Source organism: Brachyistius frenatus, unplaced genomic scaffold (genome assembly GCF_029030835.1).
Source record: "Brachyistius frenatus isolate BFR_SWC_R1_liver_20210118 unplaced genomic scaffold, ASM2903083v1 Contig_105, whole genome shotgun sequence".
Taxonomy (NCBI): domain Eukaryota; kingdom Metazoa; phylum Chordata; class Actinopteri; family Embiotocidae; genus Brachyistius; species Brachyistius frenatus.
In genome coordinates, this window is record NW_027210704.1 from 1,093,636 (window position 1) to 1,110,718 (window position 17,083).

Here is a 17,083-nt window from a genome sequence, read left to right on the forward strand (position 1 = left end):
CTTAAAATGTGACAGTGTCATTTAATACATGTTCCCCTTAAATATGAAGTCGGTTATAGACATAATAGTCAGTCATACAGTGTACAATAAGTATTTACTCTCTATGCTTTCCTTTTATTTTAAAACAGGAGCACGTCATCAGTGTTGTTAATAAATGAGTTGCACTTCTCAACATTGTTGCAGCACCTGATTTCAATATATTGAAAATATTTATAGTGTTCTTTGTTCACTTTAACATTTAATCAAATGATGAAAGAGCAAATCAAGTTTTGAGTTAAAATATCCCCATTTCCAGTGCATCACCTGATATGCTGACCACGACACCCTCAAAACGCTTCAATGCTCACAGCTAAGACTGTTGAGGCAGCTCCATCTTGCCTTTGCGTTCACCACATGCGCTCCCAGCCCACAGAAAATAGACCTGCATTTGCGCTGCAACTGGTTTAACAACTGAGTGCTCAACTCTGAGGAAAATAATATTAAAACAAAGTGTAAACATACTTTTCAGGATATCCAAGTTGAGGTAGGCGGCAGCGAACGTTGGCTCGTCTGTATCAGCCAGTGGCCTCGGTCGACGAGGCTGTGGTGGCTGGGAGAGTTTGGAGGCCGAAGAGGCAGCGGCTGCAGAAAGCTTGGATCTGCACTTCAGAGCAGCCCAGTATGATGGATAAATGAGACTCATCAGTTCATCTACGCTGGAGGCTGAACGCAACTTCTCCTCCATATCTGGCTTTGGTGGAGAGTCCTGAAAAACACAAGAGACACCTTCACTCAGAAAACTGCTCTTACTGACAATTATTACACGATGTCTACTACTCAACTCTCACTGACCAAAAACACCTTCTCTACCCTTCTCTCAAAGAACACATCACAAAGTCATATTTTTGCATGTCAGAAAAATACATCGCCGATGGTCTAAAGTTGTGGCAAACAAGTCCTAAGTCTAGTCTAAAGTGAGGACCAACAAGTTCAAGTCAAGACTGGATTTAGGGCTAGTTTGACATTGAAACCAACACGTTCCAGGTCAGGTCTGGAGTTAAGACCACCAAGTCCTGGGTCATGTCCCTAATCCTAAAATTAGGCTAATGAGTCCAAAATTAAGTCCTACCCAGTCCTACACTTTGGGTTTCCAGCCCTAAACAAGTCGTTATGCACAATTTAATCATTTTTAAACTCCTACTTTTTTCAATTTGAATGAAGTCCCTTAAACATTTTGTAATCTGTAATGAGTTTGAGGCATTTTGTACACAGCCTATTAACTCTGGAGATCTATTGCCCCAATTCATAAACATTACGTAGGATCCACACTAAAAGTGTACGTGTGAACAAAGCTGCAAATTAACTGTGCATAAAAAACATTCAGATTTATAAAACCGTGCACACACGCACCTGCGTGTAATGTTCTCTTTATAAATCACAGTTCATGTAGAAATGTGCACACGTGAATCAGCCTCATATCCCGTCCATGACACACCCACATTCAACCATATATGGTCAATGCACCTCACGAATGTTGAATCATATAAAAGTAACCATTTGGCTCAGTGGTTCTTTATGGTTCATCATAGAACCAATGGAGAGGAAGAGCAAGAAAAGGAACATTCGTGACACTGAAACCGAGGTGTTTGTGGCTGAAATACAGGACAGAAGAGAAGGAAATGCAGTGAGTGAAACAAACAGGTCATTTCCTGAAATAAAGAAGAAATGAGTGTGTCTGCTGCCGGTGGTGACAACAGTACACACACACTCTCACTTGAACCCCGAATGACCTCAATACTCGGAGGAACAAGTGTGTTTGGGATATTGTCGGAGAATGAGGGAGACCACAGATGAACCCGGTAAAGTATCATTTACATTTGTATTGCGTTACGTGAACATGGACACAGGTGACAAAGGACTGTGCGCTAATGTTTCATGTTCTTTAGTTGTTCCTCCAGAGTCGATGGGAGCAGGAAGTGGCGATTCTCGGTGAGGAGATTCCAGGAGAGGGCGCTGTAGCAGAACGTCCCGCCGCTGTACCAGAGTGTCCTGTGCACGAGGCATCCTCTGGAAGATGCCTGGTCCTGACTGACGCCATCCTACAGAAACCAACAGACACAATTAGTGTAATCTATGTCATAGCAGACAAACTAAAACAAGAGAGTTTAACAACATTAAAAATAGTTGTTGAAAAGTGAAACTTTGCATTTCTGTCATTTTACATGTGTTGCATGATATCCTCACGGATCCTTCCTGGCCTTCCTGTCGGGGAGGGCGCTGTGGGCGGGGGTCCTCAGGCAGGGGGGTTGGGATGCCAGGAGGAAGAGGAAGGCCAATTCTCAGGGCCACGTTGTGTAAAACGAAACACACCGTGATGATGTGGCAGATCTTTTTGAGGAGGTAAAGAAGTCAGCCACCTTAAGTATCCAAACATCGGCATTTAAGGAGGCGTCTACCACGCTCTACAACTGCAGGCTTGGAAACCAGGTGAAGAGCCAGTGCATGAGCGGCTATAATAACCTGCAGGTTGTAATGAAGAGTAATTATTCATCAGGCTTGAATGGGCAGAATATCGACAATACGTCGTTATGTGAACTTACCAAGAAGCCAGCCATCACACACGGCGCCTGCCTGCCGTCTGCTCCCTACACTGCTCTGCACCAGGATAAAAGAAGGACGTGTCGAGCCATCGTGCCACCACATTCATCAGGACCGTGTTAGCATCACTTTAGACTTGTACATTGATAGATGTGCACATACTTTCTATTAACATGCACGAATTCATTTTCAAAAGGAGCCCTTATTGCACTGTGATCTCAGACAATTGCACCGATTGCATTTGAAAAACCAGACATGGCTGCAAATTGCCTTTTAATGTTGGCCGGTTCTCCCACAGTGTAACAGAAAAGGATGTATCATGTACTTAGTTTAATGATCCCATTTAAAACGGCATGAGGGTTATCCCAGACCTACAATAGGATAATAAGAATTGTATTAGCCTCTTTCAAAAAGGAGCTTGAGGCAGAAAGTTAAACATCATGCAGACCAACTGTTAGTTATATCAGACACACAGCATACTGTCAGAGTGGGCAGTACTCGAAGTGCTCGGGTTGGTCTGTCTATCGATGGGCCCTATTCAGCACACAGGTCCAAGAGCAGGGCTCTGGGAAATCTATATCAGCGTATTAGCCAGTCATCATCCTGGGCCAGCAAATCTTAATGGAACCTGAACACCAATTCCCTTCTGAGTCTGCCACTGACATAGTCCTCAAGCCAATGCAATGCAGACACTGGTACATGTCTCAACTCCAAATGTCCTACAAGAAAACCAGCTTCATTTAATAAGGCTCTGGAGGGGGGGAATCAATGGATCCACTTAAACAGTAACCACCTATAAGGGATGCTGGGAGACATAAATCGAGCACACCCGCAAAGGACGCAGTGACGATTCCAATGGTCTCCTGCCATGCTATTGGCTGGGGAACCTCGACAGGGTCATTTCGGGTAATTTAAAAAAAATCACTGAAGCAGCATGAGTGCAGGAGGAAGGGTTAAACTGGAGCACAGGAAATCTGTGCAGGCAGCAGTTTATCTGAGGGCAGATGTACAGTTTTGAAAGAGAGCTGAGGAATATCATCGAGGGAGCCGCGACTATCTGAGTCCGAGGGGAGACTGTTGAGAGAGAATATTACAATATTTGATTGTGAAAACAAGAAATCCTGCTCTCAAATTGAAAGAGCATGCTCTTGACTTATGGCAGTGATCTACTCCCAAACCAATTGTGTGTGTCTCTGAGAGTTTAGTGTTCAAACTGAAAAGTGTTGGAAAATGTTCATATCTTCAGCACCACAGCTTTCTTACTGCTGACAAGTAGAAGTTTAGCAGGATGACCCACAAATAAACTTAGAAAAAGGTTCTTGTTGACCTCTGACCTACTAATGAAGGAACATGGGTAGAGATTTCTTTATTTGTTTCTACGGTGCTGTTTTTCCTGAACACATTTGCTGTCATCACTAATGCAGCACTTGAGTGTCTGATGGCCGGTAATGTGTTCACTCATTGTCAAAGCTGCGTTAGTGTGACTGGGATGAGAACTGTATGGAAACAATTCACCGTCCGCACCGCTTTTAAGGCCTCCAGCGTGATGGAGCTTTGTTCTTCTTCTGGTTGCTCGTGCTTCTTTGAGAGTTGTGCAAATGTAAATATGTTCCATCCAGGTGTTCCCATGTTCATCTTTGTTCTGAGAGCTGACTCAGACTAAACAGTCATATTTACAGCTAAACTAATAATGAGGCTCTAACAGTAGGAGAGCATCGGCGGTTTGTATCTTTCAACACTTTCTGGTGATAAAAAGTCAACTTTAACTTTGATTAACACACACACACACACACACACACACACACACACACACACACACACACACACACACACACACAGGGGCTGTAAGACTGAGTGACTGAAGTGTGAAAACAGTAGCTGTGTGAGGGGAAAGCTGACACTGCCGCCTGGGAAATTCCTGCAGTACAGGGTCCCACACACATGCAGTAATATGCAGTGATGGTACAATGTTGAAGTATGAAAAGAAAGACAGAATTGGATAACGACTAAATTGTCCACCTCTGTTGATCCTAATGACTCATCACAAATTGCTGTGGGCTGTAGAACAAAGACGTGTCATAGGCTATATTAATTACTGCAGAGAGGCCTTGAACGCAGCCTGTGTCGGCCTTTTTAACCCTCATGGTGACTCAACCCAACGCAAGTTTGAAACCTAAACCTGTCTAACAGCTCACCTCTGTGGTTTGGTTTAAAGGGACTCGGGTGCTCTGCCACATCGCCGCGATTTGAGGTGTGAAAGCAAATGGATCAGCCACAGCATATTTGGAAGGTAGATATGTTTCAGCAGAGTTTCAGAAGCGGATCTACTATTAATTATATCGGCTGATTGGGTACTGTTCAGGACGTGATCTTGTTATAAGAAATCTCTAATTGCCCTGTGTGGGAATTATTAGTGTTATCTTACAGTGAGTACGGAAAGTATTCAGACCCCTTTAAATTTTTCACTCTTTGTTTCATTGCAGCCATTTGCTAAAATCAAAAAAGTTCATTTTATTTCTCATTAATGTACACTCAGCACCCCATCTTGACAGAAAAAAACAGAAATGTAGAAATTTGTGCAAATTTATTAAAAAAGAAAAACTGAAATATCACATGGTCATAAGTATTCAGACCTTTGCTCAGTATTGAGTAGAAGCACCCTTTTGAGCTCGTACAGCCATGAGTCTTCTTGGGAATGATGCAACAAGCTTTTCACACCTGGATTTGGGGATCCTCTGCCATTCTTCCTTGCAGATCCTCTCCAGTTCCGTCAGGTTGGATGGTGAACGTTGGTGGACAGCCATTTTCAGGTCTCTCCAGAGATGCTCAATTGGGTTTAGGTCAGGGCTCTGGCTGGGCCAGTCAAGAGTGGTCACAGAGTTGTTCTGAAGCCACTCCTTTGTTATTTTAGCTGTGTGCTTAGGGTCATTGTCTTGTTGGAAGGTGAACCTTCGGCCCAGTCTGAGGTCCAGAGCACTCTGGAAGAGGTTTTCTTCCAGGATATCTCTGTACTTGGCTGCATTCATCTTTCCTTCAATTGCAACCAGTCCTCCTGTCCCTGCAGCTGAAAAACACCCCCATAGCATGATGCTGCCACCACCATGTTTCACTGTTGGGATTGTATTGGGCAGGTGATGAGCAGTGCCTGGTTTTCTCCACACATACCGCTTAGAATTAACGCCAAAAAGTTCAATCTTGGTCTCATCAGACCAGAGAATCTTATTTCTCATAGTCTGGGAGTCCTTCATGTGTTTTTTGGCAAACTCTATGCGGGCTTTCATATGTCTTGCACTGAGGAGAGGCTTCCGTCGGGCCACTCTGCCATAAAGCCCCGACTGGTGGAGGGCTGCAGTGATAGTTGACTTTGTGGAACTTTCTCCCATCTCCCTACTGCATCTCTGGAGCTCAGCCACAGTGATCTTTGGGTTCTTCTTTACCTCTCTCACCAAGGCTCTTCTCCCACGATTGCTCAGTTTGGCTGGACGGCCAGGTCTAGGAAGAGTTCTGGTCGTCCCAAACTTCTTCCATTTAAGGATTATGGAGGACACTGTGCTCTTAGGAACCTTGAGTGCTGCAGAAATGTTTTTGTAACCTTGGCCAGATCTGTGCTTTGCCACAATTCTGTCTCTGAGCTCCTTGGACAATTCCTTCGACCTCATGATTCTCATTTGCTCTGACATGCACTGTGAGCTGTAAGGTCTTATATAGACAGGTGTGTGCCTTTCCTAATCAAGTCCAATCAGTTTAATTAAACACAGCTGGACTCCAATGAAGGAGTAGAACCATCTCAAGGAGGATCAGAAGAAATGGACAGCATGTGAGTTAAATATGAGTGTCACAGCAAAGGGTCTGAATACTTATGACCATGTGATATTTCAGTTTTTCTTTTTTAATAAATTTGCACAAATTTCTACATTTCTGTTTTTTTCTGTCAAGATGGGGTGCTGAGTGTACATTAATGAGAAATAAAATGAACTTTTTTGATTTTAGCAAATGGCTGCAATGAAACAAAGAGTGAAAAATGTAAAGGGGTCTAAATACTTTCCGTACCCACTGTATAAGAAAGGAGCTACAAAAGCAATAGTAACAAATGCATGCATGTCCTTGCATCAGTGTGGAGATTTAGAAAGATAGAAATATAACTTTTTGCCGTCACGGATCAGTCAGTGTGTTACTTCTGCATACTTCTTTCTGTACTTCAGCAAAAAGTGATTATTTGCTGCCAGTGATCTGATTTCCTCATGTGGGTCTCGATAATGCAGGTTGACAGAAACAGGCCAATCAGGTCTTGGTTGATGAATAAAAACTACAAATTTCACTCAATATTTAACCATAGATGTTACATTGTTTTACCTTTGACAAATAATTCAGATTTGATCAAACGTTCAGCCACAAACACAACAAAACCAGACGTCTGACGCCCCATTCGCCACCTGCTCATTACACACCAGAAGAACTACACACTTTGACAAATGCGTGGCTGCTGAATGTGAATGTTATCTCACTTCCTGTCCTTCACTACAGTTAGATGTATACCATTGTACTATTTATGATAAACATAAATTTAACATCCACACAATCAGTCTGACAGGAACAATATGACTGTTTGCTGCAAGCAAGGCCATATTACGCAAACACACACACACACACACGCACACACACATACACACACACACACACACACGCACACACAAATACACTGGCCTTTGTATTAGAAGCTGGTCAAACAGACAGTGAGGCAAACACTCAGTTTCCTCCTGGAAACATTTCCTACTCAAAGAATGTGTTGAGTTTCTATATGCATGTTGAGTATGTGCTTCTCTCTGAACATGTTTCTCCTTTGTGTATATGTCTGCCCTTCATGTGTGTTTGTGTGTCCTTCTGTATATGTTCTTGTCTCAGTTTCCCCTTACTCTATGTGTTTCTCCTTGTGTGTATGGGTGTGCATTTGTATACACCCCCCCACACGCACGCACGCGCACACACCCCCCCCCACACACACACACACACAGTCCCTTTACGTGGGAAAAATCCCATCATTTGTCTTCATATAGACTCAAAGAAGCTGAAACAAACAATTGAGAATACAGCAGACCTAAATATGACTTGTTTGTCACCTGACGGAGGGTCCAGCTTCCTGCTCTGCAGCCAGGCCCGGCTTTGCAAGGCTGACCGGGGTTGAATGGACTCCTATCACATCAGTCACCGTTTTGGTCCTTCCTGCTGTTTGTTGTTTCCTGAACATTTTAAATGTTTGATGGTTTGAAAATGTTTTTGAAATTCATCACTGCTGAGACCACCAGACTCAACATTTGAATATAGTTGGCAGTATATTAAAGCCACCCGACTAGTGCGAGCTTATTAACTTCAAGCTGTGCATGGGCTAAGTTTCTGAAATTTTCCAAAGCATGGTGCAACTTAGTCATTCATATTTGGTTTGAAACTTGAGGTCTACCATCGATCACAACAAAAAGCTCACAGCACTGATGTAAGTGTTCTGATATAGTTGTGCTTATTGCAGGTTTTACCAGAAAGCATTTTCAAAACCTCCATGACATTAGAACCAAAATATTGCATGAAACCATCATGTCACAACTGGGTCTAATAGCCTCTCAACACACATTTCTTCAACTTTCCTTTTTGTGCACATCATGTCAAACAAATCATGTTATTACCCTCTATGGCCTTTCTGTCCTAATTGCACTGTAATGAGAATTATTAATGAAAAAAAACAAAAAATAAACTGAGGTGTATATATTGATATTAACCACTATACAGATTGGTACAAATGAAAAGCAGGAGTCACTGAACAAAGATATCAGCATATGAGCAGCAAAAGGTGAAGCCAACTGCCCTCGAAAAAAAAGATAGTGAGAACCACAGACAAACATGCACTAACAAAGAAAACTCTTCTTAAATGTTTGGTAAATCGGTAAATTGGTGAAGCTAAGACAAAAAAGTTTCTGTTCAGCAGATGCCTGTCTAAGAAAATAAGAGGAGTTGTCTGCACACCTGTTTCCAGACGGGAGAAGCAATACTACAAAACACAAACAAATAACTTGCATACTGTCAAAATGGTGGATAGCTTTGTTTAAAGAAAGCAATCTTCATCGGGCAACTCTATGTATAAATTAGCCAATTTTAGGGACCAGGCAATCAACAATGAAAGAAGAACCTGTGAAGGCGGTGATGCAACCCAACAGGCAAATTTCTCACTCGTTCAATTCAATTCAATTCAATTCAATTCAATTCAATTCAATTCAATTCAATTCAATTCAATTCAATTCAATTCAATTCAATTCAATTAATTGCAGTTCAATTCAATTCAGGTATTCAATTCAATGGGTCGTGCTAACTTTGCATTCTCCACCCACATTGTAGGGATTCGGAGGAATGTGGAGGAATAAATGGTTTAAAAGGCAAACAAATACAGTGCTTGATGTGGTTTTTTTTAGTACAAGTGATGGATGTTAAAGACGCCTTCTAACTTCCACAGATGATGAGCTGATAGCAGTTCAACCTAAAAAAAAATATCTTCAGCCACAAATTACTGCAGCGACTGAATCCCAGAGTTGCATTTGTTTGCTGTTCAGTCCACACCTGAGTTTGACCAACTGCTTTTACAATAACTTAAACACAACTGCACCACATGGGCAAACTCTCCAGTTTGATGAAATCGAACGAAACAGGTGACAGTGAACATATTAGACTTACAGCAATAACAAGCTGCAGATGAAAAGGTGGGAAACCAGCCGAGAGCAACAGGTTTAATACAAATGTAAACACAGAAGTGTCAGATGAGAAGCACACAGCTGTCAGACTGCTGCACTCATGTCAAACAGCTCGGGTAATAGTTGTGATTATGAGACTCCAAAGCTAGAAAGCAGAGAATGACATTGTGCAGCGTGATGTCAGCAGCTGACACTCATCCACTCTGTCTGGGGGCTCCATGTCTCCGGATGTCTCAGGTCTGCCTGAGCTTTTGATCCACACTGGCTTCATCTCACTGCAGGGCTCTGGGAAAAGATCCAGGATCTGCATCCCCAGAGTCCAATCTCTCTGCTTCCCAGCTTTCTAGCTTCTCACAAGCCCCAAACTCAACTGTCAAGACATCTCACACAGATAATGTATATTCGTGCCGAGTGTTTCTCTTTTCAAGTTTAGGTATAAATGAACTGTTAAAACATCTGATGAGCTCCTGAGCTTTTCTTGGTCAAAACCAGATAAAAGGATATAAATGAGTTGGTAGAACTGACTAGTTCTTTTCCACAACAACACAATGCATCTATTAAACAGTCTCAATCCAAAGATGGAAGTTGTTCTGTCATTGTAAAGATGGTTTAATTGTGATAATTTGACCTAATTATGTACTTTGTTTTTGTTTGTGTGACAGGTGAGACTCTTGATGAAGCCCATGAGTTAAATTGTCTGGGAAATCTAGTAAAGTGGAATTTCTGTCAAACCATTTCCGAGATTAAGATGCTCATATTTTCAGATGTTTCCTTTTCACTAAATAAATAGACCAAATGACTTGATGACATAAAGATGGGAAAGATACAAAGTTGACATGGTCTCACACATTTACAGTGTTTCCTGATTGGGGAAACATGCCTGAACTAGTGAAATACACCGAAAATGTTTTATAAATAACCAAAATTGGGTCATTTTTAATGTATTTTTTACTGAAGAATTGACGAGTAACACAAACAGACAAAGAGGAGCCAGAGCCAGCGAAACACTGCCGGAGAACTGAAGCCTGAGCAACACATGGTAAAACACTCAGACGCACAGCAGACGTGGAAAAGACCTGTCAGATACTCAAACACAGAGCACATCAAAGAAAGGAAATCCAATGTGCTTTTTAGGACATTATATAAAACATCTAAGACACTGTTTTATGTTCCACTCACAGCCGGTTGGGATCTGGTGCACCACTCGTATTACTGTTACTAAATTTCCTTTGAGACATTATATATTATATTATATTATATTATATTATATTATATTATATTATATTATATTATATTATATTATATTATATTATATTATATTATATTATTGTCCACAAGTTTGTCCCCCAGAAAAATGGCATGGTTACATACTACCTGTTAATAAAATAGGAAAAGTAGGGCTCTAAGGGAATCTATATGGTACTTGAGAAAGAGATTTGATGTGAAAATCTGCAGAATAATCAACCTCCCTCAGGTCTAAAGCAGGAAAAGGCTCTCATTTCTGATTCTTTCTGGAGTAACAGGAATTGTTTGTTCTATAACTTTTTCAGAAGACAAAACACAAACAAAACATAAGCTTATGTTTTTTCATGTCAAGTCAAGACACTTGATGACAGCATATCACAACCCACATTCATGGGTAAAAATAATTCTCTGGGATACACGTGTACTTGCGCAACCTTGGTACAGCAGGCGGTCTTTGTGGAGCACTTGAGGACAGTGGTTTCAGAAAGACTATATTCAGACATATATAGTGATTACAGTTCAAGATTTGCAAATTATAGCTTAAACAACAAAATAAGTTACAATCATCCCCCAGTAGAACATGTGTGGTGCTGTAAGCAGTGTTGCCAACTCATCAAATTTGTTGTAAGATTTAGCAGCTTTTCAGGCCCCCATAACAACTTTTTTTTTTTTCAAATAAGCATTAGTGACAAATCCAGCAACGTTTTGAGAGAAAACCTTATGGGTACTTTCCAGATATGAGAGTCCCCAGCACCTACTGCCTTCCAAGTGAGAGGCACACCTCTCTCTCTCTGTCTGTTCAGTAAGTGGTAGAGAGGCTTTGTGTGGTATGAAAGGCAAAATTAAAAAAATATTCTGTTGTTTCTAATTTTCTCTCTGAGTGATCATTGTACAAGTAAATATAGCTGAAATCACACGACACCCATTGTCATTAAATTAGCCTTGCAGTGATTTCATCAGATGGTGACGTGGTTATAAACTCCGAATTTAAGAAGTGCAAAGCAGCAGCTTGGGATTGACTCCTGGTCACAGGTACTACACTAACACCCATGAAGATTACATTAAGATGCATTTCTTCCAATTCAAAGAACGGTCAAATAGATTCAAGTGAAAATGAACGTGTTTAAGGTTGAGAAGCTCATGAAGTTCATCATAACCACATTCATTAACACGTTTGTTGCCAACAGAATGAAGGGCTACGAGCTTTTTTTTTTTTTTTAAAGGAATAAACACTGAAAATGAACAACCCACTGTGTCCTTCTTCTCAACTCTACCATGCTTTTACATAGTGGTTACTTTGGTTTTCCAGCTCACAGCCGCTACCCTGTGCAACTTTGTTTTCAGCCAAAGCAAGCAGCTGCACAGCATTACTGCTAGAGACTATCTGGTGAACAAAGTGAGTCAGTAAGCAATGAGGCAGACATTTTTCTCACAGCTGGGGGAGACCAAATACTGAGCAAAACACCAGTTCAAAAAAAGCTGGATGTGTACATAAACAGCTGTTTGGTAATACTGTGACTTTTGTGCTGATGTCACTGTTGTGTTTACAGCTTATTCTTCTGCCCCCAAGTGACCAGGGAAGCAGCTAAGGAAGCTTTAAAGGCAGTTTACAGCCACTTAAATCCTGTTATCATTATCTGATCTTTCGCACCTGACATGGATGTCCGCTAAGCTTTTAAAACTGGTTGAATTAATTCCTAAGAGCCAAGAGACCTTGTTACTTTTGGACTTTCTGAAACTGCACATGCCCTCATGTGTTGCCAAACAGCTTCACTGCTGTTGTTCCCCAATGCCCCCCATTTTCCCAAGTGCTCTGTGGTTTCATTCTGTTGACCGCACATTCAAATCTTTTTCAGCCAGCAGTTTACACATAACTTGTGGTGTTTGTGTCCAAGTGCTACAGAACATTCTGACAGATAAGATGAATACATCTTCTATATCCTGAAAGGCTGCACTGGAATTATTGGCTTTAACCTGTTAATTATCAATTATATTAATTTTATCTGATAAATTTCCAGTTTCATGCCCAAGAATAATCTATAGAAACAATATTGTTGTTCATTAATAGAAAGAGGAAGCTAAGAGGCAGGTGCCTTGTAGATACAGATGCGTGGGGAGACCAGGTATGGTTGTAACATGAGAGTTGTTACGAGACACAAACAGGAATAATATGAGTTATTTGATTATTTTTGTGTTTACCCTCTTCCTCCCCGATCTAACATGGCTGTAAACAGGCATATGCAGATTTTATAGAGAAAAAAAACAGATTTTTAGGTGAAAAAGTAAATGTTTTGACCAATACTATTTTTTGTTTAGTAGTTATACAATTACGGATAAAATCATATGGTTTAATTTAGACTGAATCGTAGTTTCTCAGGCAAAATAGAATGCATTTTTGCCCTGCTAATATCAAGCCACTCTGCTGATACAGCTATTTAAACAATGACTGGGGGAGTTGTAACACGTCTGAAAAAGAATGACAACCACCTGCTTAAACACAACTATTGTCAGTCAGATCAGATGTGAAGGAACATGAGATCTGCCATGTAACAATGAGCACATACTGCAAATCACTGCAGACGCTCAGACACCAGGGGTCTGTTCTTAAGGAAAGAAGAAAGGCAAGCAAAGGAAAAAATACAGACTCAAGCATTAACAACATTCATTTGTAAATGGTCTGTACTTGTATAGCGCTTTATCACCTTTCGGTCTCAAAGCGCTTTAACATGGTTTTCCATTCACCCATTCTCACACTAATGAGACAGATCACCATGCAAGGTGCTGCCATCAGGAGAACATTCACACACTGATTGTACACCATCGGGAGCAACTTAGGGTTCAGTGTCTTGCTCAAGGACACTTAGGCATGTGGACAGGAGGAGCTGGGGATTGAACCACCAACCTTCTGATTAGTGCGCAACCCACTCTACTGTCTGAGCCACAGCCTCCCATTTGTCACCATTGTGAGTCTGATTAAGAAAATAGACACACACAGATGGACATTGTTTTCTAATAGACCTAAATAATCTGTAGGGTCATTGTAGTAAAGTGTTCATACCATTAAGTGAAATTGTTCTAATTGACTATTTTACACACACACAAGCACATACTCTCACACACACACTCCTGAGTCAAACAGAAAGTGGATTTGAGTAATGGACGGTCATGCACAGAGCGAGACCTTGCTCCAGATTGTTCTTTAACATCGATAAACCTCTTTTAAAAGCATTGTGTATATTCATTGTGTGAAATCTGTTTTTGCTTCTTTTATGTAATTGTTACAACTCCATGTATTTGACATCAAAATCACAAGATTTGTGATTTTCTTACAGAGGCTTGAATTGGTGCCATTTGTTGTAAACAAAAGTGGGTAGTTTGGTATCAAAGCTTGGGAATTCAATCTAAAAAAATGAGGTGAGTTACAGCCGCTGAAGCAAAATGTGTTACAACCATACCCAGTCTCCCGTATATCCAGAGAACCTCAGGTTTGATGCTCATGAACATGAGTATGTGTATTTATGTATGCGTATATGTGTGTGTTTCAAAGTCATCTGAAGTCAGTAACCAAGGCTTTTTTCTTTGCCAAACAAACCACTAGCTTGGTGGTCTCACCAGGAGCCAGCGGTTTGTGTTGTCCTTCTCTTTGTGTGTGTTCGAGTTAAAAATTCATCATGCTGTGTGTTTGTTTAACAGTCAAGTGTTTGATCGTATGTCTGAAACACACACAATCACACAAATTGTAAAAGAATTAAAGAAAATAAATAGTAAGTGACTCACATGGACACAAGCCATCAGTCTGAACCTGTTATGGAGGCTGGAAATAGGCTTTCACTGCTCCATCTCAAAATGTCCGTCATGGCTGGGTTTCTGGTTCTTGGTGGATAAAACATGTTTTTGATCATCTGACCTTTCCTACAGCGTAATGCCAAAATGCTAACTCTTACATCAGAAATATTAAATTCCAAAGAGCAGATAAATCAATTTGTTTTTAATGATACTAAAGCCTTTCGGTCTGTAGTAAAACCTATTGAGAGGCTTTATTGTCAGTTAGACAATATGACTGAAAATGTAATCTTGTCAGTCTTATTGACAATTCACAACCCATTTTTCTCTCTACATAAACGCAAGACAAAACATGCTTGAAAGATAATGTTCTGTATTTATAGGGGTACTGTGTTTGTGCAAGAAAAAACAAGTCAAAAGAGAGAGAAATATAAGAAAGATTTGGTCACAATGCCCTATGAGTACCCGGATGGTGTCTTCATTATGTTCCACAGCTGCCATCATGGCTACATAGCATAAAAGAGGGGAACACCGACCTATTTTCAATTCAAAAGCTGCAGCTGTTGCAAAACCCCACACTATGCAAAAACAAGTTATACACCCTCCACACTAAAGGGTTTATTTTTCCCCAAGTACCACTACACTGTTGTTGGATAGAATCCATCAGTATGTTTATTGTGTGCTGAGCAGAGCTTTTGTCAGGGAGGTGACTTAGAACCCAAAAGTCACTCAGAAGAGCTTCAGAAGTCGTCTGCAGGCACGACCTGACCTTTATAATAGAGGTTCTAGATGGAAATCACGCTGAGTTAAAGGCACATGACTGAAAACACAAGGAAATAGATTCTCTGGTCTGATGAGACACAGAACTCCAAGCTCTGTGTCTGTTGAACACCAAGCAATGGTCTTCACTTGCCTAATACTCTCCCTAAGGTGAAGCATGGTGGTGGCAGCATCATGGTATGGGGGTTCTTCTCAGCAGCAGGGACACAGAGCTCTGGCCAGAACTGAGGAATGCAGTCATATACAGAGGAGTCCTTGGTGAACATGTGCTGAGAGTGGAGTGACGGTTCATCCTTCAGAACAGCAACGAGCCGAAACATTCAGCCAAGACAGTGCTGGAATGGATTCAGGATAAGTCCCTAACTGTCCAACCAAAGCCCAGACTTAAACCCTGTGAAGAGACATGAAGAAGTCGGACAGATGGACAAAATGTCAATTTTATGACTCCATAATTGAATCAACCGTAAAATAAATTGTGCAAAAACAGAAGTGGTCAGAATGCTTTTTGAATCTATTACATACAGAAGATGTGCGTAATTAGAAAGAAACACATACAAGAACCTGAGAGAAGGTGGAGGGGGGCATTTTTATTTAAGACATCCAAGATGTTGCTGCAGACAAATGTGTAATTTTATGATCACCATATTATTTTGTAAAATGAACCAAAAGCTTCACAGCTTGCTGTAAAACTGTGGATAGCTGTGAGACACCAACTGAGGCAAGCAGACAGAATCACCATCGATGATTGCTCGTAGTGACAGCAGTCATATGAAAATACAGAAAATCACCCAACTGCAGTAGACAAAGCATTTACTGTTAACTGCAATTAAATATCACCTCAACTCGGCCTAAAAGATTTGTTTTGGATTTTTGGAAAGAAGTGAGTGTGTTCCTCTACAGAGAGACTTGTCTGAGCAGCACAAACATAATCTCTATAAAAACATGGGAGAGACTTTTACCTGAATCTACTATCACTGAATAGTTCATGTGTCTTTAGAATCATCAATTATGAACTATCTATTTCTTGTTGTACATCCCTGCACCACTCTGGCTTCCCAAGCACTTAACCTACTGCTCCAAATGATCTTTCTAGCTGGGAGAGCTTTGCGTAAGTGGATTTGTTCACACACACACACACACACACACACACACACACACACACACACACACACACACACACACACACACACACACACACACACACACACACACACACACAAACAGAGAGAGAGTGCTACATCTGAAAGTCCTTTCAGAAGCAGCACAAAAACACCCTGAGAGAAATTAGGCTAGATTAGATGAGATTAAATGGATAAGAAGGAACTGTGTGAATACAAAAAAAGCTCAGGAAAACAAAGAGACTTGCAGTGAGGAAAATAAAACAACATGATTTAGAACAGGTTTGGATGGAAATTCGACAGGGGTTCCTTCTGCTCTCAGTAATACCATGAAGAGGCACAAGAAGAATCACTGAATTTGAAGTGAAAACTACAAAGTACTCGGTGAAACAGCAAACCAAAATACCAACACAAATACAGCAGGAGTAGATGTCAGAGTGTTGTCAGCTGAGGAAGATAGCAGATTGCAGCACCTGCTGGCAAATCCAAAACAAGGTTAGTGTCACCGATTCAGCATCCGACCAAATGTGAAATATTGTCACAATGTTCCTGGGAATAATGTCACAAACGTGTTTGATCAGAACATTTTGATGCCACAGTGAAGTTAACCTGAAATCACTTCATCGTTTTATTCTATTAGACATGTGTGTGAAATTTTCTCAGAATTACAGTGTGAATTATTCATTCATACGTGTTTTGCGAGGTCACAGTAAGCTTTGACATACCCACCAAAATATAAACAGTTCATCTCTGAGTCCGAGTAAACATTTGTGCCAAGTTTGAAGAAATTCCTTGACGGCATTCCCAGAATAGCACGTTCACGAGAATGGGACAGAGGGATGGGAGGAA

At 40.9% G+C, this 17,083-nt stretch overlaps 1 protein-coding gene across 1 annotated transcript in view; it reads right to left on the reverse strand.

Moving 5' to 3' along the window:
* The window catches only part of vegfc (vascular endothelial growth factor c), an 83,762-nt gene that overhangs the window by 50,616 nt on the left and 16,063 nt on the right, over nt 1-17,083 (reverse strand). Inside the window, exon 2 of the mRNA XM_069712023.1 lies at nt 502-745. Coding sequence (XP_069568124.1) covers nt 502-745 — 244 coding nt within the window. The remainder of the gene's footprint in view (nt 1-501; nt 746-17,083) is intronic.